Source organism: Hoplias malabaricus, chromosome 4 (genome assembly GCF_029633855.1).
Source record: "Hoplias malabaricus isolate fHopMal1 chromosome 4, fHopMal1.hap1, whole genome shotgun sequence".
NCBI classification, from domain to species: Eukaryota; Metazoa; Chordata; class Actinopteri; order Characiformes; family Erythrinidae; genus Hoplias; species Hoplias malabaricus.
Window position 1 is genome coordinate 36,734,367 of NC_089803.1, and position 26,749 is coordinate 36,761,115.

The 26,749-nt window shown below is 35.6% G+C and overlaps 1 protein-coding gene across 1 annotated transcript in view; it reads right to left on the reverse strand.

Annotated features, from left to right (window-relative positions):
• The window catches only part of LOC136695017 (mucin-2-like), a 29,308-nt gene extending 3,615 nt beyond the window's left edge, over window positions 1–25,693 (reverse strand). Inside the window, exons 1-27 of the mRNA XM_066668832.1 lie at window positions 25,610–25,693; window positions 25,156–25,215; window positions 24,907–24,960; window positions 24,553–24,814; window positions 24,223–24,340; window positions 22,576–22,663; window positions 22,381–22,484; window positions 21,767–21,977; window positions 20,817–20,942; window positions 20,543–20,660; window positions 20,264–20,402; window positions 20,052–20,156; window positions 19,696–19,762; window positions 19,424–19,558; window positions 19,167–19,331; window positions 18,766–18,860; window positions 18,103–18,229; window positions 16,047–16,302; window positions 15,133–15,182; window positions 14,938–15,041; window positions 9,772–9,923; window positions 9,499–9,637; window positions 8,764–8,871; window positions 8,487–8,660; window positions 5,431–5,670; window positions 3,942–4,098; window positions 3,588–3,710 (exon numbers count right to left, since the gene is read on the reverse strand). Coding sequence (XP_066524929.1) covers window positions 3,588–3,710; window positions 3,942–4,098; window positions 5,431–5,670; window positions 8,487–8,660; window positions 8,764–8,871; window positions 9,499–9,637; window positions 9,772–9,923; window positions 14,938–15,041; window positions 15,133–15,182; window positions 16,047–16,302; window positions 18,103–18,229; window positions 18,766–18,860; window positions 19,167–19,331; window positions 19,424–19,558; window positions 19,696–19,762; window positions 20,052–20,156; window positions 20,264–20,402; window positions 20,543–20,660; window positions 20,817–20,942; window positions 21,767–21,977; window positions 22,381–22,484; window positions 22,576–22,663; window positions 24,223–24,340; window positions 24,553–24,814; window positions 24,907–24,960; window positions 25,156–25,215; window positions 25,610–25,688 — 3,556 coding nt within the window. The 5' untranslated portion in view covers window positions 25,689–25,693. The remainder of the gene's footprint in view (window positions 1–3,587; window positions 3,711–3,941; window positions 4,099–5,430; window positions 5,671–8,486; window positions 8,661–8,763; window positions 8,872–9,498; window positions 9,638–9,771; window positions 9,924–14,937; window positions 15,042–15,132; window positions 15,183–16,046; window positions 16,303–18,102; window positions 18,230–18,765; window positions 18,861–19,166; window positions 19,332–19,423; window positions 19,559–19,695; window positions 19,763–20,051; window positions 20,157–20,263; window positions 20,403–20,542; window positions 20,661–20,816; window positions 20,943–21,766; window positions 21,978–22,380; window positions 22,485–22,575; window positions 22,664–24,222; window positions 24,341–24,552; window positions 24,815–24,906; window positions 24,961–25,155; window positions 25,216–25,609) is intronic.
• Between the last annotated feature and the right edge of the window lie 1,056 nt (window positions 25,694–26,749).

The following is a 26,749-nucleotide window of genomic DNA, read 5'->3' on the forward strand; positions in this document are numbered from 1 at the left end:
ATGCCTGCAACACTCTCCAAAATGCTGGAAAAGAGGCATGCTTATGATTAACATGAAATCGTTACATTTTATGGTAAAATTGGTTAAAATTTCCTGATGATTAATAATACTGTTTTAATGTAAATAACATTCACCCAACATTAGGAATAGTATTCCAGTGCACGCTGTGCTGAGCAGCACATAACATCCATCCATCCATTATCTGTAACCGCTTATCCAATTTAGGGTCGCGGGGGGTCCAGAGCCTACCTGGAATCATCGGGCGCAAGGCGGGAACACACCCTGGAGGGGACGCCAGTCCTTCACAGGGCAACACAGACACACACACATTCACTCACACCTACGGACACTTTCGAGTCACCAATCCACCTGCAATGTGTGTTTTTTTGGACTGTGGGAGGAAACCGGAGCACCCGGAGGAAACCCAGCACATAACATGAATTTTTTTATTGATATATTTGTATTTTATTATAGTTGAGTGCTTTTTTTCCTTCACTTTAAATTGAGAATAAAGTTCTGAGACATTTTCTACCATAATGGTGCTTGTAAACTTCCACCAGGTTAGTTCCATCTTAAATCATTAAATCAATTAGCAATCATTAAATCAAGAGCAAAAAACAAAAACAAAAAAAGGACCAATTTAAGGTATGAATGACTTCCTACTAAACAAAACATAATACAAATTGTTGGTAACCAATGAAAAACATGTATTTGCATTTTTGAGGATTTAAAATTTATTACATAATTTTAACACAACATGTATTGTATGAAAATCTCATAATGGACCAATAAAATGCTTGAAAATTACTTGGAATAAAATCTTTTTACACTGACATGTGTTGAAAGATAATGTATATTCCTTCTCCTATAAGGTTACTGTAGGCTGCAGTTCTGACCCCAAATTATAGTTAATTCACCACCTAGCACACAGGAAACTCAGTGCTGCGTTGTGTATGAGGGAGGTAGGACATTATGTTCAGCATCCAGTGAAAATCATTTGTTTATTAAGTCATCCATGATCAGATTTTGTTTTAAAATGCTTTAAAATATAATGCCACATTATTATGAAGTTCATTTATTTCTGTTTGGGATGTGCTATACATTTCTTTTACAAAAATGGATATTAGGTGACCCACATACTTTAATATGCATGGTATTGGCACCCTTTAACTATTTTATGTGTGTTAGAGTAATAGTGATGTATTGGTTCTTTTAAGTTTAATAATTTTTAGAATAACTGTGTGCAGTAAGTGAAAATTGCATGTAATGCTGTAGTAAGTGACAGTGCTGTGCTGTGCAAAGTTGAGGTCTTTGCATAGGCCAAGAGACCTCTGAGGGCTACTTGAATGCCAGTGCCAGGTTTACCATGTAATTTTTAAAGTGAATTGCCTCTCCTCAAAATAGACTGCTGCTATTAAAAAAGAATGCTGCTAGTGTCCTGTCTCCCTTTCCTCCAAAATAAATAAAAATACACAACGTATATTTCAAAAGTTCTACAAAAGTAAAATTCTTAAAATTGAGTGCAGTGTTGTGAATGCAAAACAGAAATATATATTAAAAATGATTGCAGATGATTTTTGACTGACAAACCTCTTGGTACTGCGACAAACCTCCTCTGGGTCCTAGCCATGCCCAACCCATAAGCTTTCAACCATTTTCTCTCCATGCATAACATTCACTCCATAAATACATAGGAAATACCATCAGAGGCAGAACTGTGTGGACAGATGATGAAACTCATGTTACACTTGAGTTACATCTTTGGTGCAGTGACCAAGATCGCAGCACAGAGATTTTCAGAGAGAGAGCAGAAATGGGACCTGTTTGCAATGTCCTTTGAATTTAATATCAGTTTATTATTTTAGTTTTTTTTTATTAATATGAATTATGAGAAAATAGTAGCACCATAACTTTATAGAAGATCAATTCGGTTTTGGTTTGGTTATTTTTCCCTGTTTAACCAAATTATTTCGACAGCAGCTTTGCTGTTTATAGGTTTCATTTATTATTCAAACTCCATGTCTCTCTGTTATCTATGAGAGACCCCAGCCTGATTCAGCTAGTGCCACTGTCAGCAGAGGGGTCATCGTTTACTAATCAGCCTATCCAGCTGGATATATTACCAAATATTAGCCCAACACTCATACCTGGCCCAGCCCAACAAGGTTTACCAAACAGTTATATACATCCAACAACTTAACACCACCAGTATGGTTCTCAGACCCCAGCTATTCCTTACAACCCACAACATGAGTTAACTTTAGCTGAGTACCCAGTGCTCAATAATCCCCAGTCTAATAATTACCACAATAATCCCCATTTTAATTTTCGCTTGTACCCTAATTTATACATTGGGTACTCAGACGCCACACTCCAAGATTAGCTGGCATGAGTACATTAATACCTTAACCAATGCCTACAGTTGTACACATATGACTCCAGGCTACACCCTGTGCTACTTGATATTTGGCAGGCACCCAAGGCTACCCATTGACCTTGTGTTTGGATCGGCTTCAACTACAGACTACAGAGTACTATGAACACTCAGAATGCCAAAACCCTTCATGACTGCCTCAAATATGCTTGAAAGCAGGCCAACATCTCCTCCAGGCTTTCCAAGGAGGACAAAAAGAAGCATTATGATATAAAGGCAAAGTTCAAATAGTTCACACCATTTGACCAAGTATTAATGAAGATCTGTCACACGGAAACAACCTGGTCATACAACCTCTGACCTCTGAGCCATCTGCCCAAATATGGCTGTGTGTCTGACCAAAGGCATAATAAGAAGAGGAAGGGCTAATGACTGCTGCAACAAAAATGGCGCCAGAAATTTCTGTGCATCACTGTCCCAATGCTACCCCAAGGAGAATGTAAGGTCATGTAGTTAATTTCATAACACACCGTATATTTAAAAATGTGAACGGTATCTCAAAATAAGGAAGGTATTTATGGCGTGTGAGTGGTGTGTCAAATTTCTGTTCTGTGTCTTTAAGAATGAGGCTAAAATGTTCATATGAAGTTAAAAGAGCCACAGGGAGGGGGCGCTGTGAGCAGCGCTCAATGACTTGATGATGTCAAGTGGGTCAAACAGGTGGAGAAAAACAAGCCCAGTAGCCCACTGCAGTTTTAAGTTTTGCGCGGAGTTTGGGTTAAAAGAGAGTGGAAGAAAGCAAAAAGAAAGTAAACAGACAAAATACCCAGAAAATCCTTCACTGGACTTTGTGCTCAGAGGTATATGGTTTATCCTCTAAATATGTGTGTTTTGAGCCTCAGTTCGCTGAAAAATCTGCTGTGGTGTGCTAAACCACAAGTGCCTGTTAGTGCCAGTTGTGCTTATAAACAGTGTACACCATCTTATTTCACTTATTTTCGAACTTATCTGTTCCTTCAGCAGCAGTTGCTGAAATTTACTGTCTCAGAAATGGGCTTTTATCATCAACACCTCTGTTGGTGGGCAATATCGGGTGAGTTTAGCAAAATTCACTCAACTTTGTGCTCACAAATATAAGTCTCAGCGCAGCCTGAAACCACAGAAACCTAACAGAAACCACGTAATGAAGTGATGAGGCAGAATCGTGTCTTACCTTCTACAGGAGTCTGACTGAAGCAGGCTCCTGAAGGATTGTTGCAGGTCTTCACACATTGCCCACAGGGATTATAATGCCACTCACAGCTGTCAGGTAAGTTATAGTAGTCACAAAATAAAGCTGGAAAGACAGTTCAAGTTAGTCAGTCATTTATCATAAAAGTCCATGATACATTGCACTTTTCAAGTACAACTTCTGTGTCATATAAAAAACATATAACATTTGAAAAATTGTTGGAAAATTAAGTTTGAGACTAAATATCAGCATATAATTAATCTAGCCATTAATTTACCTTTAAATGTAATGGTAAGTTTTGTACTTTAAGTAGATATGTTTTGTATTCGTACTCACGGCAGACAGTTGGGCTCCTCCAAGTTATACAGGCTCCCTTCTCACTGCACACTGCAGCATACGCTGCCACAGCAGTACAGAAACACTCACAATCTCCACCACTGTCACACGCACATGTGTCTTGCACACATATGTCATAATAATCAGTAGGATTCACCTGAAAAAGACCACTCATAGTCAAATAGCTCACAGAATATTATTAGTCCAAGGTCATGCTCTTTGTGTATTCTGAAGCGCTACTGTTTTGTACATATTTCATTTAATAATAAAATGTCAAAAGTTTTTATTAAACTAGGAACTGGGCAGTTGAGCATTGAGGAGACTTTTTAAGAAAACCACAAATAGGCCCACAATTGTTTTCAAGGTGCTACAGAGTTCAGTGGATGACTCTGAATGAATGTGCATCACACAATTATATGGCACCCTCCTCCATCAGTGCTTTCACTGTCTGACCACAATTACCCTTATCAGAGCACTGTTCCTAAAAAAAGTTTACCACTCAGAGAAACCTGAAGAGACCAGCCAACTGATCCACATTAATCCTGTTTACAAGTGGACTCACAACTATTATTTGATTATTTGATTATATACACAGCTACTTATTGATTATTGTACCTTGCAAAAAGTAAAAAAAAAAAAAGTAACAGTCATGTCAATAAAGCCAAGCTGAACTTAATTGAGAGAGAGAGAAAGAGAGAGAGAGAGAGAGAGATGAGAGCAGAGAAACAGAGCAGTAGTCAGTCTGCATCACAGAATGGGCTTCGAATGTACAAACACTGCTGCCAAAGACATTTTTGCTTCTTTTTATGTTTAACTAATTCCTCCTTCTGAACTCCTGATTTGAGATCACATAATTGGTTAAAATGCTCTGATTCATTCAACATGTCTTATGAATGGATGGCATGGGACCTGAAGGTGTGATTGGACACGGAATAGGCAAAATGTCACATGGCATCACACTTAACAAGTGAGCATTTTATGTCATGCTGTGAGTTATGTTGCTGTCTTGGCATCACCAGTATCCTAGTGTCCTGGTATTTAAGAACCAACCAGGGACTGAACTCATGTTACATGCTGATTGACTGCCTGCGACAAGATGGGTAGGTCAGCACATGATGATGGGCTCTTAGTTGTAAATATATGTGAGAGACTAAAATATGTAAATAAATAAGTTTAAATGAGAAGGTCATTTCTTAAAAAGACATCTGGTACTAGTCAATATGCTCATGTGGAAAATCAAAATGGTTCTGTCTTTGAGGAAGAATGAACGTGATTGGCTACCATCCTGCTCTCCCGGCCAGAAATGTCAGAAAATAATATTGCACATATTTTTTCCAAACACATTTCTTGCAGTCAGAGCAGGCAAACTAGAGGTGTCTAGGCAGAATTGTACTGGTTATAGCAAAATATTTGAAAATATCAGCCCAATATGTATCTATCTCTATAAGCATCAATATTAACTACTGAATACTAATACAAAAATACTCACTAAGGAGTGACATGTGCTAAAAACATCACTCTTGATGATGCTGCACTGTTTGATGGCCCAGGCCTGCCGGTATGGTCTCATGTCACAGGAGCTGCTGAGAAGGTTGGCTTTAGGACATTCCGAAGAAACTCTCCAGCTGTTTCCAAACTCGAGAGGCTCCACCACCCCCTCTCCACCACGAGTCACAAAGTCATTTTTCCCATTACCATCAAAATTACCACACAGGCCACATACTTTGCCCTGACATGAGGAAAAGAGCAAGATAAACATGAGACATGACTGTGGAACAAAATCAATGACATAAGTATTTGAAACTGAATTTTGAATATTTGAATTCAATTTGTCAGAATTTATATATATATATATATGAATTTTGTATACTTTAATTATATTTATCTGAATATTTCATATATGAATACATTTGGTATGGCATTTTATAAACTTTCAAAAATTATAAACTATAAACATTCAGAATAAAATATTTGTATTTGAAAAATACAAATCTAGGCCATAGGTCAATCAGTGGGCTTTTCAGGAAAAGTAAACTTCCACAGAGATCAGAGTGTTTAGCTGGCTGATGTGCCTTCTGACCGATTCATCTGAAACTGCATGTATGTTAACTTTAATTTTACACCAATACAAAGCAAATCTCTAGATTATAAAGCCACAACACTAGAATGTGTGTTTTTATTTTTATTTCTCACAAATTTTATGAGTTGACTTGATCTGCATAACACACAGATTTTATAATCAACTGTTTATACAGATATTATTTTTCCATAAGTGATTGTTCTCTGTGATGCCCTGTTCTTAACATCTGCTTAATAAATATAAATAATTATTGGCATTTAGTAACATAAAAATATTGCTGTTAAAATATATTAATGATCTGATCATTTCTCTTGTAAAAGATTGTCATTTCTGTATAGTGTCTTTTTTATTTAAAAATGCTGAAGTCCAGGGTAAAGTGTCAGGATCTGGCCTTTTCCCCTTTTGTAGGTCTCATTTTCCCTGTGTGCTCTTGTGTTTTGATTAGGTTCCCTGCTTTTGTGTCTTTAGCCATGCCCTTCACCTGTGAGCCCTCAGTGTGATTGTTCACAGGTGTTGCCCCTTACTTGTTCCCTTTATAAGCTCTGTTGTGTTCTTGCATCAGCATTCATTGTATTGTATGGTTTTTGTTCCTAGATTTTGTCTGGTTTATTCATTAAAACTTTTGTTTTTAACCAAGTCTACACCTATATGCTTGCTTTCCCTGTCCCATCCCATGCACCCGGTGACATAAAGTTCTGTTTAACTTGCTGTAGTGATATAATAAAATTATCATGCAATTCAGGACAGTGTATGATTACAGAAAGCTTATGCCTATGATTATATTGATGAAATCACACTGAATTTGTTTACCCAAGAAAATGGTGATGATCATGGTAAGCTGAAAAGATAAAATTTTAATGATGACATTTAAAGGAATACAATGTAAGAGATGGCTTTTTTGTCTCCTGAGCGCCCCCTACCTGCTGCTGAGTGCAATTCACGTTTAGAGTACTGTAGTGATATCAAGTCTCACCCACACTCCCTCAGAGACAACACACACTACTCTCTCTCTCTCTCCCTTTTACTCACTCACTCTTGTGATATTTACAAAAGTAGCAAACACGCAACACACTGAAACGCTTCCACACAACACACTGAAACACTTGCACACTACAAACTGAAAAATCTTTATGTGCACACTACACTGAAACACTTGCACACTACAAATTGAAAAATCTTTATGTGCATACTACATTGAAACACTTGCGCACAACACTTGCATACTGTGCCTGTATATCATAGTGTAACAGGAAGGTAGTTTCTGAAGAACTAAGCATGCTCAGTAGCACAGAGGGAAATGTTTGATAAATTCCAGAGCTTTGAGTTTTTTAAGAAATGAACAAACTTTTCTCCCTCTCAGTTTATATCGGTCTGTGCAGGTGACAGAGCAGGTGCTGAAACACAGAAATAGGCAACACATCCACCCGTGAGCTATGTGCTGTTAAGCGTTACCCATTTCTTACGAGCGATTCAGAAGTTGCTTAGTGCAGTACACCAGAAGAGGATCCGTTGTTCTGAAAACCTATGCTACTTTGTCAAATCGTCCTACTGTAGCGCATATTTATAGTCTATCAAATCGTGCTACCGTGTCAGTGTCCTACCACAGCGCGCTGCCTTATCAGAACGTCTTTAATACTGTTGGTAGGATTGTTTTATAGACTGAATTACTTTATCAGAACGTGCTTCCTGCATTAATACTGTAGGTGGGATAGAGAACAGACCGCAAATGAAACTATAGGCGTTATGCTGAAACATAACGTAATTCTAACGTAAAAGCAATATGCGCATGCGCAGTAGACCTTGGTAGGACGTTTCGATGAGTAGGATAGATTTTCAGAACACCCGCGTAGCTGCAACAGAGGCTCTATTCTCCATATTCTCTATATTCTTACAGCTCCATGGAACATTGCAATAATTTAGAAGCTGTAATTTTAAGGTAGAAATACAACATAGTGTTCCTTTAATGTCATTAAATGCAAGCACTTTTACATATAATTCACCAGAAGTAATACATACTTGATAAAGGAACTGGGCATGTATGTAGCAATGTTTACATTTCTATAACGGTCTGATTGATTAACCAGCGATCCGTTGTCTTGTTAAAATATTAAAACCACTCGCTCTCTGCTGTTGTGGCTTTAACAGCTTGGAAATGTTGCTTGCTGCAGTAAACTTGTCAAAAAGGCAGTAACAGTCTGTGTCCAGTGTTGGTGTGGGCTATGGACAGTGGAACTGACTTTCAGTCAGAAAGTGAAAGGCTTGTGTGTAACAGAAACATATCCATGTATGTATAAGAGATTATTATAATATCTCAGTGACTTGAAAGATTCAAAATTCAGATTCAAATATTTATGCAATTGATTTAGCTCCATAAATGACATTAGAGATGACATGAAATATTAACAAAAATGAAAGAATAATGTTTAATAAACAATTAAATATATTAGTAAACATTTCTTACTTACTATAAATGTGGCATCGAGCTTGATCTTCAGACTGGTTTTCTTGTCCCAGAACAGAACCAGACCATTGTTTGCCTCAACGACAAGGTAAATCCCCAAAGTGTAAATTCGGTAATTCTCTGTGCTATTATCATAAAGGAATTTAATATTCTCCTCTGAAAGTAGCAACCCCTGGTTCTGCAAAATAATTTTTCATCTGTTCAAGATTTCATACCATGACTATTGTCCATCATACTTCAGAATTTTAATAATGCTAAATGCAGATGATTGATAACCTTACCCCTAGAAATATTTTGATAGCTTTGGAGCAGGTGGTCCCTGTTGTGCCACAGGGGATGTTCTCTGTGATGATGCGGAATGAACCACTGTTGCTATTGCTGCAATAATCCTGAAAACAGTATTTTGGTATGAGAAATATGATATCAGTGAGACAAGTTCAGTATGCAACATACTTTTCAAGTTATTAAGCAGGTTAAGCAGCAGAAAACCAAAAAAGTACCATTTATCTTTATGTGTGTCTCGTGTTTAAATGTTTTAGATTACATTTTAGTAAAATTTTGCAAACGTTTTCAACAAGTTGAATTACTTTGACTGCTTACTCTACTTCACACCTGAAGTATCCCCAGTGCTTGTGGAGAAGTTTTGGGTTAGGTGCCTTGCTCAAAGGGCACCTCAGCCACAGACTGAAGGAGAAGAACAGTGCTGTTCCTTCACCCACCCAAACCTAATTTTCTTGCCAGTAATGAGGATCAAACTGCCAACCACCTTAGGTCCCACAGTTGTTCTGCTGTGTTGCAGGTTAAGCAGCAGTTTGAGCAAATCATGTACCATTTCTATTGAATATTATTCATGTACAATTACAGACGTTCAAAGACATTTTTGTGGGTGGGGGGGGGTCAGTTCCTTGTGTTTAAATGTCTTAGATTTCATAAATATTTTGGTGATTTGTGTGTGGTGCTTTATAATTTAAAAATTCTGAAAATGAAAATATGCAGAAAAAAAATCATGCACACACCTGTGCTAGTGTGTATTCACAATTTCCACTGAAGGAATATCTTGTACCATCAAAAGTTAAGTAATGGCCATCGCCGTAGATAGAACAAGTGCCAGGACATATATTTTGTGTGCAACTCCATGTTCGGCTTCTGCAAGTGCTGAAGTCCATAACAGAAATAACTTGTGTTACAGAGAGGTTATAATAACACATATAAAATTACTAGCATTCATTTATAAAATATTAGTAACATCAGCATTTCAGAAAGCCTTGTGTTACATTAACTTTGCTCACCATATGTTGCAGTCTTCTTGAACTGTTTTCCCAGGCTGGTAAGAAACTCCATTATGGACACATGGACATTGATCTTTTTGTACACACCCGCCATTTCCATCAGATAGTAGATCATCTGGACACACACATCCTGATGTACATTGTGTGCTCACCTGTGGCCCATAGCATACAAAAAAATGTTTTTTAAAAATAATTACATTTTTGATATCAAGATTAATTTAATAGTTACATTTTTATTTTTTACATAATAATTCAATTAGAACTAGCGAAATTATAAATTTCACATGTAATAACAGATTTTACCTGTGGAATTTAAATTATTACTAGTAAAAAACATATTTTCACTAGTAAAAATTGTAGTTGGTATTTCTACTTGTAAAAATCTAATTCTAACAAGTTAAAACTTCATTCAAAACTTCAAATTTTTACTAGTAAAAATTTTATTCTTACTGGTATAAATTCAAATTTTACTAGTAGTAATTGAATAGACTAGAAAAATATATTTTTTTAATATCAAGATTTAAATTTTTACCAGTACAAAATCAATTCTTGATATAAAAAATTTAATTTTTAGTTTTGATATCAAGAATTAAATTACTAGTTAATATTAACTTCCTGATATCAGAAATAAATCTTACTAGTAAGAATTAAATTATTCATTTTTAATAATTTATTATTAGTTTTAATAGTATCAATTGCATTTTTATGTGAATATTGAATTCCTGATATCAAGAAAAATGATTAAAAGCTAAAACGGCTTGCCATAGTTTTGAATAGTCATTAGTTTCATTCAAGATATCTAGAATTTAATTTCAGATATCTACAATTCACTTTCAGATATATTTAAGATATCCTTAATATATAAGGAAATTTAAGATATCATAAATTGGAAATATGACTAGTCAGAACAAAAACCAAGATATCTCTATCTATTTGACTAGTCATGATATAATTGTAGATATCTGATATAAAAGTTTAAAATAGTCAGTAATTAATTTCAGATATCTTGAATTGAAGCTTCCATTGAACTCAGTGGTAAATTTGAAGTCCTTTGACACTCGTCAAAATGTAATTAAAGATTCAAATTGTAATTAAAATATCAAATTGTTATTTCGCCTAATAAAAAATATAATCAAAGATATCTTAATTTAGAATTGTGTCTGGTCATAAATGAACTGCCGATATCTGTAATGTAAATCCAGTTACACTGTTTAATGCTAACATGGCTTGCCATAGGACGATTCCGTATTTTACGGGATGGTTGTCAAGACTATGTGTGCGTAATCTGTCAAGAAAGCAATACAGACCAATAGCCAACAGCTATCTGGAGAGAGAACAGTTGTTGAAAATGAAATATGGGGGACTAATAACATTTGGCAGTGGGGGTCAGTCGCCCTAAAACAGGTCTAACGATGTCCATGATATATGGCAGAGATACAATATTGCTCCTAATAGTACAAACTGTGTAAATGTACTTTAAAAGTACAGCAGTGATTTTAAGTCTAATTGTGTTCCCTAAATGTCCATTATATTATCTTCTCCAGAAGAAGAGGTGAATATTTGTAAGATTTCATTGTAAAGCTGTGAAATAAAATAACACATGTCATGTCATAATTCCAGTTGTACTTTTTGTAATTGTATAATTGCAATAATACTAAAAGTACTGAGAATGTACCCTTGAGGGTACCACCACAATAAACATTTTTCTTACAGTGTTCCACCAGATTTAGGTGGTGAGGAGCCTGACAGCAACTTCAGGCCCAGAGGCATTGTATTGCTACAGTTCACCCCAGCCCATGGATTAGGCAATGGTCGTGATCACTTAGGGCATTAGCTTTGAACCAATCCATGCAGCTGTCAGAAAAGAGCCCTATCTCCAGTTTATAGTGTATCGCTCTGGCTGATACACATCATTGATCAATTATCACCAGTGTATGTTTGTATGTTTATTTGCAAGCAGGAAAAGGAAGCATGGTGAGCAGCAGCAGTGTCATAGGCAAAACAAGGCCAGTGGCCTCGTTGGGAGAATCTAGAAAAATGGAAGATCATTTGGCAAGATTTGTGGGCAATGGTAGCAAGTTGAATTAAATTTTTGCTCAGAGTAACTTCCAACATCCTTCCAATACCACAAAATAAGTGGGTAGGTGAAGACCCTAGTTGTAGATCATGTATAGGGGTTGGCATGCTGAAGCATGTTCTATCAGGTTGTAAGCCTAGTTAGTTGCAGGGTCTGTATACATGGAGATATTAATCGCTTAGGCCACATGTGTCAAACTCAAGGGCCGTGGGCCTGCCAAATCATTTGATGTGGCCCGCAAGAGCTTAAAAGATCTGATTGACTGCAATCTAGTGGCTGTCGCTTCACGGGGAACATAATCGGCATGAATAGTGGGAAATGGAGTTTATGGTCAATGCACGCTTTTAGACTTTTATTATTAATTATTCCGCCACTAATTCTAAAAGGGGGAACTGACCTTAAACTACATTTCCCACAATGCACGCCGATTATGTTGCCCGCCAAGTGACGGCATTCCACCACTAGATTGCAGTGTATCCTCTTCGATGTGATTGTTTTCAACAAGTGGAATTAAGAAATATCTACAAATATTGATCCCAAAATGTCCAGGAAAAGAAAAATGTTCACAGCAGAATATGTTCACAAGAGCTACGGCCCAAAATGACACAGCTGTGAAAGCCAGCTTTATTGTAGCTGAAGAAATCGCTCGCACGATTTTCAGAGTCTTTTTCAGAGGGTACATTTTTGAAGAAGTGTGTGCTGAAGGTCTGTGAGCAGGTGTGTCCCGACCGGATACAGACATTTAAAAATGTCAGGATCCAATTAAGGAACTCGCAGGAAACCTGGCAACACAGCTCGCCGCAGAGACGCGCAACTAACCTGACAAATTAACAGAATTTATGTTATGTTAACAGAGCAATGACATGCATGACATGCCCTTTGAGGGCAACAATTATGCTGATGTGGCCCTTTGTGAAAATGAGTTTGACACCCCTGGCTAAGGGTTTTAGCATGTTTGTCGGACACCTAAAGGTTAATGCATTGAGTGGATGTAATATTATGTAGTACATGTAGTACTAATACTGCATGTAGTAATATTGGTTAGGTTTGTGTGTGAGGAGGAACATATCCGAGAGCATGCACTGACTATAAACATTGGTAGATCGGTGAAGCAGGATATTGGAAATTGCAGATGGACGTAGGTAAAAAAACTGTAGGGCCATGCTTCATTGCATTAACTACACTGAGGCCAGACATGGTGCTATACTCAGAAAGTAAAGGGATAGTTTTCTTCATCGAGTTAACAATTCCATTTAAAGATGCAGTAGATGAAGAAAGAATCTGAAGTACGTAGACCTGGAGGTTAAGGTGAGGGAAATGGGTAGCAGGCACATGTAAGATCAGTGGAGATAGGTGTCAAGGGATTTAAAACCAAGCCTGCCACATCCCTGCTTGTGAAGTTAAGTGTTAGGGGCTGAAAACCAAGGGCATCTTTTAAGTAGCTATCAGAAGAAGTTAAAAGTTCTAGTCAGTGGTTGTGAATTAGGAAAGCATAGACTAGTTTGGGAAATACACTGTAGAGGAGTTATGGTTATTGGTGATGTAGCACATGAAGTTCCAGTGTAGATTTACGGTTTCAGACAGTTATGGGGATGGTAGGACTATAAAGAGCTAGCCTGGATGGGGGTGGGCCTGGGACACAAGGTTGAGCCTTCCAGAGGTGTTGTGGGCTTTTATTCAGCGAAAGACCAAAAAGGTGAGAGATGCCTATCTGATGACCCCTGTGTACAGATAATGAAGCTGTGGATGGTTTGGGTACTCATGGTCTGAGCTCAATGAGTAACCCTAGTTGTTAAGGGTAGCTGCCTCCAGAATTTGGTGCTGTTTTGTATTTGCTGTTTTCTTTTTTATCTAGTTTCTGAACTATCTGTTGGATTACGTATAAAAAAAATTAGTCATAGTTTTTGGTAATATTTATTGCCATTTATATGCATTTACCAAATGTTCTTTAATACATGTAAGTAACAGGTTGGATATAATATTAAAGTTATTTTATTATAATATACTGTATAATGTTTATAGACCTGAGGCCTGACAGGGAGAGGGAGAGCATGGTTTCATATGTGCCTTGATTGATGAGATTGATTTTATAAATTAAAATAAAAAGAACATATAAGGTTTTGTCTATCAATTATTCACACACACACACGTGTAATAATTTACATATGTAGGATATTCATCTACTGTTGTCCCTGAGTGGTGAGATGAGTCTAAGTTCCATACAGTTTAATTTTTCTGGTCATATAACACATCAAACATTCAAAAAAATATTTCTGGCATCACTTTACATACAATTTTAGCCATATTAAATACCATGGAACAAATGTTTGTCTTTCTTAATTATTCCCCTACTACTAAGGTGAACCAGAAGTGTAATAAGATTAGCATCTTATATCAGTATATTTTGACCAGCAGATTTTTTTTGTCTTAGCCTTCCTTCCAGGCAGTCAGACAAACATTCCAGTGAGCTAAATGCTAAAAATTAGCATGCTGTCCCAATGTTGACCACAAGGGGCAGCTGATATTTCTTTTCTTTTTTGTTTTTGACCTTGTCCTTCTAGGTTTCAGGTGAACTTTTTTTCTAAGGAGCTGAGTGCTCATAAACAGCACGTTATACCAGCTTTGACCACAAGAGAGCAACTCAATAGACTGCCATACAAGACACCTTCAGTCCATCACACATTCACACATACAAATCTACAGACAATTTCAAACTTTTTTTGGACTGTGTGACAGTGACACTACTTGTTGCACCACAGTGCTGCCCATAAATTGTTCAGCTGTTCTTTATTATAATAAATTATAATTTAATCATCACTTGTAATAAAGACCAATTAACAATTTATCTCAACTGTTTCTGCATGATGGCCAAACTCCTTGTGCCTTAGCAGTCTGCAGAGGCAGTTCAGCGCCAGACTTCTCCTTTAAGGTCAAAGCTGTTACAGCACACTAATTCTTAGTACTAGGAAAAAAAATTGCCCCTGAAGCCTAGAAGGGTAAGGCTACACACACACACACACACACACACACACACACACACACCCTTCCATACTAATCTATTCACATGGAAGGAATTATTAAATACTTACACATTGGTGAGTATCCAGTATCTGGCAGCTTTTCTGGCATTGTACACCTTTGGCTTCAGGTCCAGCATTTGAGCAGTTTAGATAGTACATAGGAGCTTTGCAAGCTAAAACAAAAACACTAAATTAAAATCCAGATGACAACATACAATTCATTAGTCACCACATACATTAGCAAAGTTGAAATTCAATGCTTACTTGGAACTTGTGGCAGCCCAGTGCAGTGTATTTTGCCATGAGTGCATGTGCTGTGAAAAGATAAAATAACATGTAATTTAAAACAGATTATAATAATCTGATGTGTGTATATACATCAAATTAACTATTACCTTTACATGTACAGTGCTATACAAATGTATTATAGGCAACTGATAAAATGGTATTTAATATAGCAGTAAGTTCTGGGCAGTTGATTGTTTTACCTGTAAATAAATACTTAATTATATTTAAGTGTGTGGTTGATTTAACAAAGGCATCAAAGTGAATATCTGGAAACAAACTTGTTCTTCATACTAGCTTGCAACTATATATATCATTCATTCATTATCTGCACCGCTTATCCAGTTCAGGGTTGCAGTGGGTCCAGAGCCCACCTGGAATCATTGGGCGCAGGGCAGGAATTCACCCTGGAGGGGGCGCCAGTCCTTCACAGGGCAACACAGACACACACACACATTCACACCTATGAACAATTTTGAGTCGACAATCCACCTACCAATGTGTGTTTTTGGACTGTGGGAGGAAACCGGAGCACCCGGAGGAAACCCGTGCGGACATGGGGAGAACACACCAAACTCCTCACAGACAGTCACCCGGAGCGGGAATCGAACCCACAACCTCCAGGTCCCTGGAGCTGTGTGACTGCGACACTACCTGCTGCACCACCATGCCGCCCAACTATATATATTTATATATATAATTATTTGAAATTATATACATTTACAATACAAAGATGTAAACACAACGATTTTTTGTTTTTATTATAATTATAGAGAAGAAATGTAATTATTTTAAATAATAATAATCATCATCATCTTCTTAGGCACGTAAGACTTGTGCACAGTAGTGTATGTCATGTAACATATGATGTCTGTTTTTTTTTTTTTTTTTACCATGTTGCTCCATCCATGTTGAGGACCTGAGAAGGGGCCACTATCTGATTGTTGTAGTAACAGGGGCAGCTGGAGGCAGGTACACACTCTCCCTTGTCGTTGAGGAAGGTGTCATCTCCACAGCCACATCCATCTACAGGTGTGTGGGTCACCTGACATGTAGGGTCATATCCACTGAGGGAGCGACAGGTGGTCTCACAACTGCTCAAGCTGTACTGGTACTTCATGTTTCCTGGACAATCCCTGGAGAATCGATCTGCACATGAAACAAACAGATTCATAGTATGATGATTCATCAACAAACAGATGTCCTGAGTGGCGAAAATATATAGACAAATACACAGGAAAAATCAACAACAGGTAGGTATATGCATTAAGTAAAAGTTGGGGGGCTGTGCAAAATGTAATTTTTTTAAATGTGCAGTTGAACCCATATATATATAAACTCCATTTCAAGAAAAGTTGGGATTGTTGTAAAATGCAATAAAATTTGAACCTGTGATTTGCTAATCTCTTAAACCTTTTTTAACTGACGAAAGAACAGTGTTTTCACTGTTCAATTAGAATTTTGTAAACATAAACAAATATATGAATGCCAGCAACACACAATTTAAAAACATTTCACTACGAGTAGGTCAATATAAAAGGTACAAAAACAGCACCCACCAAAACCTCAGTATTTGCAAGCAATAACATGTCATACCTCAACATTTTGAACCAATCATCATGAAAGAATTCTCTAACAATTAAAAAAAGAACATTTGCCAAAGCAAAAGCTTTGAAGAATTTAAATGTTTCATCTACCGTTCATAATGCTACCAAAAGGTTCAGGAAATCCAGAGATATGTTGACCTTTCTTATGGATGGAAATCTGTCATGCTAGTTTGATAAATAAAACCAAATGGTCTTGGGGTACACTGGAAAAACGTATTGTCACTAAACACAGTCCACCACTGCATTACAACATGCAAACCTGAAAATGGAGACTGCCATAAATAATTTATTATGCATAAAATGTTGTGCTCTCTGGGCCTGAGCTCATCTCAAATTATTTGAAAAACTAAGAAAAATTGTGCTGCATTCGGATGAGCCCATGTTTCATCTTCTCTGTGTGAAAGATGCTAACGTCTGTCTAAGCAAAAGGATTGCAGCAGTGCCCACTGCTAGGATGATTTGCAAAACTGTTTAGGTACCAGTGATGTGGAGGCTTATATTAGGATTTTAGAGAGATATACAGTCCTGTGCAAAAGTTTTAGGCACGAGAGATTATGAGATTTAAAAAGCTATTTATCTGAGCAGTAAGTGTATATTTTCTAAAAAACAAACAACAAACAACACCCAACATTAGAATAAAACCAAATACCATTATTCCAGTAGATGTGATATTCTGTGTGTGAATGTGTTGGTTTAACTTTTTCAAAATCTCTCCTCGTGGCAGTCCACATTATTTTAGGTTATCATCCAATACCTAATTTTACTGGTTATTAAATAATGAAATTCATGTGACCAAGGAGAATCTGAACACTAATACCGCATGTGCTACAACCAAGACACAGACAGCGTGTTCTCCATTGGCCTGTCTGCAGCTCAGATCTGTCTCCTATGGCACATCATGAAGAGAAGAATCAAATAATGGTGACCATGGCCTAATGATCAGCTTAAGTTTTATATATATAAAAAAATGCTCGAAATTCCATTTGCAAACCTCAACAGTTATGATCCTCAGTACATTTATAATCATACAATTAAATATTAAAAGGAAAGTTGATTTACCACAATAAATATGCCAGCTTTTTTCTGAGTGGGTTGCAGGCATCATACTGGTCAGTGACATATTTGAAATGTATTATTTGTACTTTTACATTTGAATATAGTTAAGTGAATTAACAAATTACTTAGTCTTGTGTTAATTAATAGTCTTGTTTATATTTCCTTTTACAAAATGTCTTTAATTTCCAGACATTAATTTGTGGGTTTAGTAGGAGTTTATTCTCAGTGTGTATTTGTACTAATAGATGCTTGGTGTCTTTGCTGAAGAGTCAAACAGGAATCTCACCACAGGTGGCATTTCTCCAGCCTTTGAGCAGTACACCTTTGACAGCACATGCATATACATAGGAGGACACAGCTGCACACATGCACTCCTCACTTTTGGCACAGTTGCATGTATCATAAATACATCTCTTAAAAAAATGACAAAAAATGACAATAACTTCATTAATAACAAAACATTTGCACATAAAACATAAATATTCATACCGAGGTATTACTAGACTACAAGAACATGGTTTATTTTCCACTTTCATGCCAAAAATGTCTAAAGATTAGAATAAAGATTTTTATTGTACTGATCAAATTGATATGACTACAATTAAAATGACTCCAATTACTGACCTGGGCAAATCACATTCTTCTAGATAAAATAGTTTTGCACATAGTATTGTAGCAAGGATGTTTTTTTTAAATACAAATCAACTTTGATCCTGGATGGTAATTAACTGATTGAACAGTTTTAGCCTTAAACTGATTTTGTGCACACACTGAAACAATTAGTTAAATAGCTTGGCAGTTGACACAATGTTTCATATTTCATATTCATATTTATTGTATCATATCATAAGTCCCAGAAAACAATATGAAACAATTAAAATAGGTCATAGGTTAATGAGGCATAGTTCAATATTGAATTGTTTCATATGACGTAAAAAAACAAACTTACATCTTTGTAGGCATTTGGGTTGATTTTAGTGTGACAAGGTGAAAAGATTCCAGTTGGGTCAACAAGCATGTTACACCATTCTTTTGCATATTTTTCTGAAATGCACAATTTTTTGAAAATTAATAATTACATACTTATTAGTGCTATCATTCGATTAAAATATGTATGAATTAATCACATATATTTTTGAAAATAATTATTTGTAAAATATAAAATAATGTAAAATAAAATAATCAATGTAAGATCAATGCAGTGAATTTATATTTGTATTAATATTGTCTACTGTTTTAAAAATATAACAATATAGCACCTTCTTGTGTTTTTGGTTTTTTGGAGCTCATGGATCCAACATAAAAACATGAACTGTATTTTTTATATAAACACTATTCCATTGTCTATACCTTTTTCCACACTCATACTGCAGGGGGTTGGAAGACTGGTACCCATATCAAGACAGTTGGAGAAGGTCTTCCACGTGTTGGCAAATGTTGCACCTGTGCCCTCTTTCATTCCTGATTGTGTTTTAAAGTCATCATCCTTGATATCATTAAAGTTCCCACACAGACCTGAAAACAATATACATGTATTGTAGTGGGGGGTTAATTTATGAGAAACATGAAAAAGGTTACTGCTCATCGAAGCTAATGTAAACACTCACCACTCAATGTTCCCTTCTTTGTAGAGCTGACTACAATGTACACTTGCATGACTGGAACCATTTGTATCACCAGCTGATGGTTATTAGTGTTGGTGACAATGTAGAATGTAGAAGGCTTGAAGACTGTTACTTGATCTGAGAAAAAAATAAGTAGCATTTTCAATTACTACAGCTTTAACATATTGATTATGCTGATAGTTTAGAAATATGCACACATTCACAAAACTAATTTTACCATGAGGCACAAACAGAAGACTTTTCAGAAAACATACCATTAACAATCGGAAGTTTTGTTGCAATTCCATTGACAAATACCAAGCCACTGGATGTGAAAGTAATCTGTTTTCAAGATAAATTATGATAAATTAAATCAATAAGACAGAATGCATTCATGTAAACACAATGCTTTGATAATGTTGGCATAAACTGCAATTTATAAATCTGACTTTTACAAATAAAAATTATACAATTTTTATATTTTAATATATTCCAATATTTTTTCTCCAAACAATAAATGATTCAAATATTAATAAATTAATATTAATCAATCAAGCACAGACCACAGTTCTATACCAATGTTTCAGAGGTGAACTTAAAAAATGAACGGATGAATGAATGTAAAGCTTACAGTAGTTTCTGAAATGATGAATTTCAATTCTGCTAAACATGTTTCAGTATCTGTCTGACCACACTGTACCAGATTCCCCAATATGGAAACCTTGTCTACATCATCCTGAGGAGAAAAATATAGGTCAAACATCTGTCACTATCTGTACTATGATTATTTTCACACATATTTACATTTGGCTACTTTATTGATATAAGTTTAATTATAGTGACCTTAGAAAGAGTGTAGTAGCAGTTTCCATGGAAGGTGTATTTTTTGCCATCATGTGTGGTGATATGAGACCCTCCCAGGAAAGAGCAAGTGCCAGGACAGTCCAGGTCCACACAACTCCACCGTCCTTCATAACACACACTGTAACACAGCAGAGAGAGGAATGGAAACAAAGATCTCTTTGACATTAACGTAACATAATTAATTTTATATATAAATATATAATCATGAGATTACACACACACAATAATTCAGCCATTAAAAATGTACTGTTTATTTACCATTCTTCACAAGTCCCATTGTATTTCTCTCCAGGCTTGTATATTTCTCCATTGTGGGAACAGGGACATTCAACAACAGGAACGCAGCCATTTTTCTCAATGTCATTAAACACAGTTCCTATGTAGTGAGATACATTACTGAGTATTTATACAATTCAATGATTTTGTTTTTCTCCAAAATGATTTTCAAAAATGAAAATTGTTACACAGACAGTAGCTACTCTTTAATGTCTGTCATTTTATTTGTGTGTTACAGCTTATAGTGGAGAGTTACCTTCTGGGCAAAAGCAACCATCGCTACAGTGTTCATTAGAGACCCGGCTTCCCTCTTGGTTAGAACAGGTGTCTTTGTATGGACCCCCACATTCACTGTGCTTCATGTTAAATGGACAATCTTTACCTACACAGAAGAAACACAGAAGATACAGCAGAACTTAAAACAAAATCAATGTTGCCTGTGGTCTAAAAGTGAGCTGTTCAAACATTTTAAAGTATGTACCTTTACAGTATAAAATCAATCTGTTTTTTTATGGTTATATATGTTCAAAGTTTAAATCCTGATTTTCAGACTTTAAAAACTTGAGAAACTGTTCTATAATTTGAATAATGTGTGAATCCTGAATAATGCATTGTTTAAAGGAGATATAATTTAAAATATTTATTTCTAATATGAGAGGTTTTTCAAAATAGTATCATATGAATTAGATCATGAATTTGAAATTAAAAACAAACATACAAACAAAACAAATACATGGGTCCTATCACACTGGGTTTAATCCTTTGCCTCTTGGTTGTCATCATTTCTGGTGTCATGTTATGGTTTCAGTGCTCTGCAGTTGACATCAGCCTTACGTTCATTCATTCATTGTCTGTACTGCTTATCTGGAGTGTACCCAGAATCACTGGTTGCAAGACGAGAACACACCCTGGAGGGGGTACCAGTCCTTCACAGGGCAACACATATTCACAAATTCACTTACATATTTGGACACTTTTGAGTAGCCAATTCACTACCAACTTGTATTTCTGGACTGTGGGAGGAAACTGGAGCACCCGGAGGAAACCCACACGGACACGGGGAGAACACACCAAACTCCTCACAAACAGTCATCCAGAGCAGGTCTCAAATACCCAACCCCAGGTCCCTGGAGTTGTGTGACAGTTAAACCATCTGTTGCATCAGTGTGCTGCCCCAGACTTATGCCAATTATTATTATTACGTACCACACATCTTTTCAGTCCTCCAGTTCGGTGGTTGGCCCCCAGCATGTGCACATTGACGAGAGAACTCAGACATTGTGTCACACCGACAGTCAGCCTTACTGCTGACACACTGACAGTCTCTATTGCATGCTTTCATAAAGGCCTCAGTGGACAGAAGGCTGTGGCAGCTGCTGAAGACTGAATCAAGAAGGAACTTATCACACGTGATGTTCTGTGATTGAAGAAAATTAGGTTAGATCAATTCATGTTGGAATAATTTTAAAATCATACTAGACATTTTATGGGATTCTGTAAAAGTGATGCACAAAACCTCATGTAACCCTAAGGTTACATTTAATAATTAGCCTTAGGGCTTCAGAAACTGCACTGTCTCAAGTTTGGTCATTTTAACGTAACCAAAAATTGCAGCTTTTTTGAAACCCAGCAGTCACACCTTTGACCATTACCATTTTCGTTCTTTCTGTTCTCCATAGAATCTTAGTTAAATACTGCATACACATCTCAAATACAAAGCCCTAAACTTGCAATTATCCCTCTGAATTTATAATATAAAAAAAATATATAGAATAATCAAACAAACTCATGAATCATTGACAAAATTTGATGGCTCCTACCTGGGAATGGCATTTCTCAGTCTGCAGCTCAATCTCCTCACACATCTCAGTGGGTGCATCCATCTTCCATTTGTGTCCATATTCTTGTGGTGTTAGGTTTGCACCTTTTACAATGGTTACAAATATTGTTTAGACATGTAAATTTAATTATATACTTGATGTTCTTTTAAAACTTTTTAAAAATAAATAACTCACCATTTTCTATGAACTCATTATATTGTATTCCATTGAAATCTCCACACAATCCACAGGTTTGATTTCTGTACTTTATGGGTATCTCAACCTGAAATGTATGTTTAGTACAATGCATATTCATATTGTATACAGTGTAAAAGTGTTTGAATAATAATCAATGCATAACACTCAATGGATTTGCCAGTTCTTTAACAATATACATTATACAGTATGTTAAAAAAAAGCATTAACACTTATAACAAGTGAATTCACCTACTTTGGACCTATGCATGCAATTGTGTCCACAAATGTTTGGTCATATAAACAATGATGTGCATCATAAAAGTTTGACAAACCTGTACAATCACATGTTCAAGAACCACTGACATAACACTTTATTTTTAATCACAACATTTTCATAATGCTTTTCCGACGATACAAAAACCATAGTACTGCTTACACAATATAATAATCCATATTATTCCTTCAAGACTGAGGTTTTATTTATTGAAATTGCCTAGTCATTAATGTAAAATTTTTTCAGATTTCTGTTCAACACAAAAGTATACCTAATATATGTGATAATAGAAAATAGAGAGGATTATTATTTAATTGTGAATGACAATTCCAATTTTGCATTTATTAAAAATGCCCCAGCACCATGTATTTCCCTAAATACTGATTTTGAAAGTGAGAAATATACATTAACCATACAGAAACCTTACATTTATTATGAAAATTAAGAACTGCCAGGGCAATCAGTTGCTTTTAAAAATCCTGATAGGATTTTAGCATAAAGTCTTAGTACTAGTGACATTATTAAAACAGATAATGCAGCAACCTATTTAATGTAGTAGACATTAGAATTACTGAGAGTTCTGGTAAATTATTTGCAGAATACCAGGTAGAATAATAATACCAGGTAGACCTTCACTACTGGGGATATTAAAATATGATTTCATCTGCATCGATAGGACTTGTCTGTTTTATTGTTCCCAAAATTTCCTCATTTTAGGATCTTTGTCTATTTGATCAGCGTATGGCATGTAGGTTTAAGATCCTGTTCATTGTTTACTTTTCCCTCTCCCTGTGGGTATGCAAATACATTACATTAAAAGGTGTTGTTAACAGATCATTGTTAAGACTCTTAGAAAAATACAGTACAGTAGTTTAACATTTTACAAACCTGTTCCTATACTGAGGTGTTCATCAAACAACAGATAAATCTCTCTTACAGTGGTTATTCATCTATTATATTGAGAGCATCAGATTTTTGGACAAAGGTTTATTCTGTTTACAAAAATCTGTCAATTAAACAGGGATATTTTATAATTGATCATATTTGAAATTACAGATACGATTATTTAGGGTAAAGTGTTGGGTTAGGTGATACATTTATGAGTTTAGACCCATCAAGACTCTAATTTGATGTTCATTGTTTGTAAAGTATCACTTTCCAAAGCAAAATGAATATGTACAATTGTATTTAAAGGAAAGGTCAAAACCTTTACTTCAGATGTAAATTAATGTAATGTGATTTTATTTCATGTCATTTCTACTAGTCCATTTTTCATATTGACATGAACAAAACTGGGGGAAAAAATGGAAATTTGCACCTTTTTTTTTGGACAGAGACATTGTGAAAGTTAAAACTTCAAACAACTGTACCGAGAAAGAATTGTCTTTATCCCACAACACGACAAGTCCCAGTTTGCTGGAGCTGATTTTAATGTAACTGTTGATGTACTGAATCCATACTCCATACTGATTGCTCGGGATAGTTACTCTGAATGTAAAACAAGAACATATTGCAAAAAACACTATCAAATGATGAGGCAAAAGTAATTTTGTGATGAAATGTATCCAAATAATTGCAACATTCGCATGACATGAACAGCCTAAATTAAAGAATCTGTAAAACTAGTTCTGAGCATAGACAACACAGACATCACTTATGTTTACCTTTTTTTTTATTAGCTATGATTCAGAGATACTTACGGCTCTTCATTCACAGTGATGTTGCCATTAAGAAGCTGGATTACAATCCCATCAATCTTTATGGTAAAGGAACTAATTTTAGGCCTATTTTTGATATACTGCCTCCTCATCTGGATGTTAAAGTCGGACACCATGCTGTCACATAGAGTGGTCAGTATGTAGTTGCAGGTGTAGGGCAGCTGGAAGTATTGTCCATCAAATGTACTGAAGTGGAAGTTTCCCCATGTGCTGCACACCTGCATGTTGTGGCCCACATTCATTCCTGTTTAAACATGAACACAACCCTTTAAGTGATGCCTTTAGTAATCAATGATGTAACAGTCATATAAATGAATATTTTAGAACTATAATTACCCATAAGATTCTCATAGCTGTCAGCTATTATCTCCATTGTTGGCAGTATAGATGCTGAGGTGAAAGAAAAAATAGGAAGACTTTTAATATATGCAAGTTAAAAGTATACTACATTGTCCTGAGTTAGTAATTCAACATTGTAATCTACCTTAACATGATTTTATATTTTTAATCAAGTCTGAAGTTGCAGTATTAAGGTATTACTTGATTTGTTAAGATAAATAAAGAGGAATTTTCTGTAATACATACGTGTTGTTGTTGGCATCATCTCTGTTGTAGTGACCACAGAAGTATAAAAAACATCATAATCTAATTCAAATAAACAGGTGTTAAAAATAACAATATATTGAAAACGATACATTTAATTCCAAATACAGGTTCACTTACTTTTCTAAAGAAATACAATTTCTAACTAAAATGCCTTGACTATCATTTAACACGTTAATATTCATAAAATTCTCTGATATGAAGGATTTAAATGGAAAAGCCCACAAGGAATCTTATATTTCTCTACTTGTGTTGGATTTTCTGTTATTACATGTTAACTAATCAAACAATTCAATTAATACCTAAATTTAAAAAAAGTGTCAATCTGCTTCTCCTTATCTAATAAGACTAAATACACACGTCAACCAACATTGAAAGGTTATCATTTTACAGTTAAAGTGAACTCAAGTAAATAAAACTCAACCTGTGTTTCTACCTGTTTGTTGTGCTGACAGTTCCTTAAGTAATGTAACCACACACAGAACCCAAACCGACAGCATGTTTAGGGTCCCCATGGGTGCAGGACTTTCTCTGTGTTCTCCTTCTCCAGCAGGATGGGGTTTATAAGCTCGGTTTCAAAACTGATTCTGATCTCAGGGTGGAGCTTTGACATACAATGCACATTATAAACAAAGGATCTGTGATGTTTCTGAGTCAAATATTGATTGTATAGAACATTTTGTTTGACATCAAACATGATCTAGGTAAACTTTATCACTCATTGTGTGACAAATGTTCTATTCATCCATGGTTTACATGGTGTCTGAGCCAAACACATCCAAGGCAAGTATGATTATACAGTCCATCGCACAATGTACAATGTACAAAAAAGATAAAGCAAACACTTTAAAACAACAGATAAGCTCGAGAGCTAGATTTAGAGTGAAACGTTTTTAACGTTTTAACGTTTTCATGCATTAATTACAGCAATAATAAAAAAGAAAAAGAATTTAATAGTAATAAACTTTTAAATTGTACAGGTTTCTTCCAGGGAATGCATCTGTGATTGGAGTTATACTAGCATTTCACTACTAGTACAAATAGTTTAAAAATGACTACTAATAAAAAAAATAATGTGTATGAATCAGCATTTATGGCTAATTGTTTTGTTAATGATGGCGTTTTATTTTACATCAATATTTTAAAGTTGTAAAGAATTAAAAGTTGAGTATAACATCTTATTCAATTTAAACATTTGATAGACATAGATGTAACTTTGGATACTTGCATGGAAATGGATAGCCGAACAGCAAATATTAACTGTAGTTTGCACATGGTAAACATACACATTTCAAAAATAATTGCACATAATTACACACAGAACTCATACAAAAGACTTCAATGTAGAAGATCACAGAAACTGGGCAGGACACCAAGAGGAAAACCGAATACAGTCTGCATTATATAGTGTGGCAAAAAAAAAAAAAAAAAAACAGGCAACAAACATCTAACAAAGCACAGAAAAATGTATAGATTAGATTAGATTAGATTAGATTAGATTAGAACAGATTCAATTTATTTGTCACATACAAAGTTATACAAGTACAACATTGCATCCATCTGTACACTCACATAA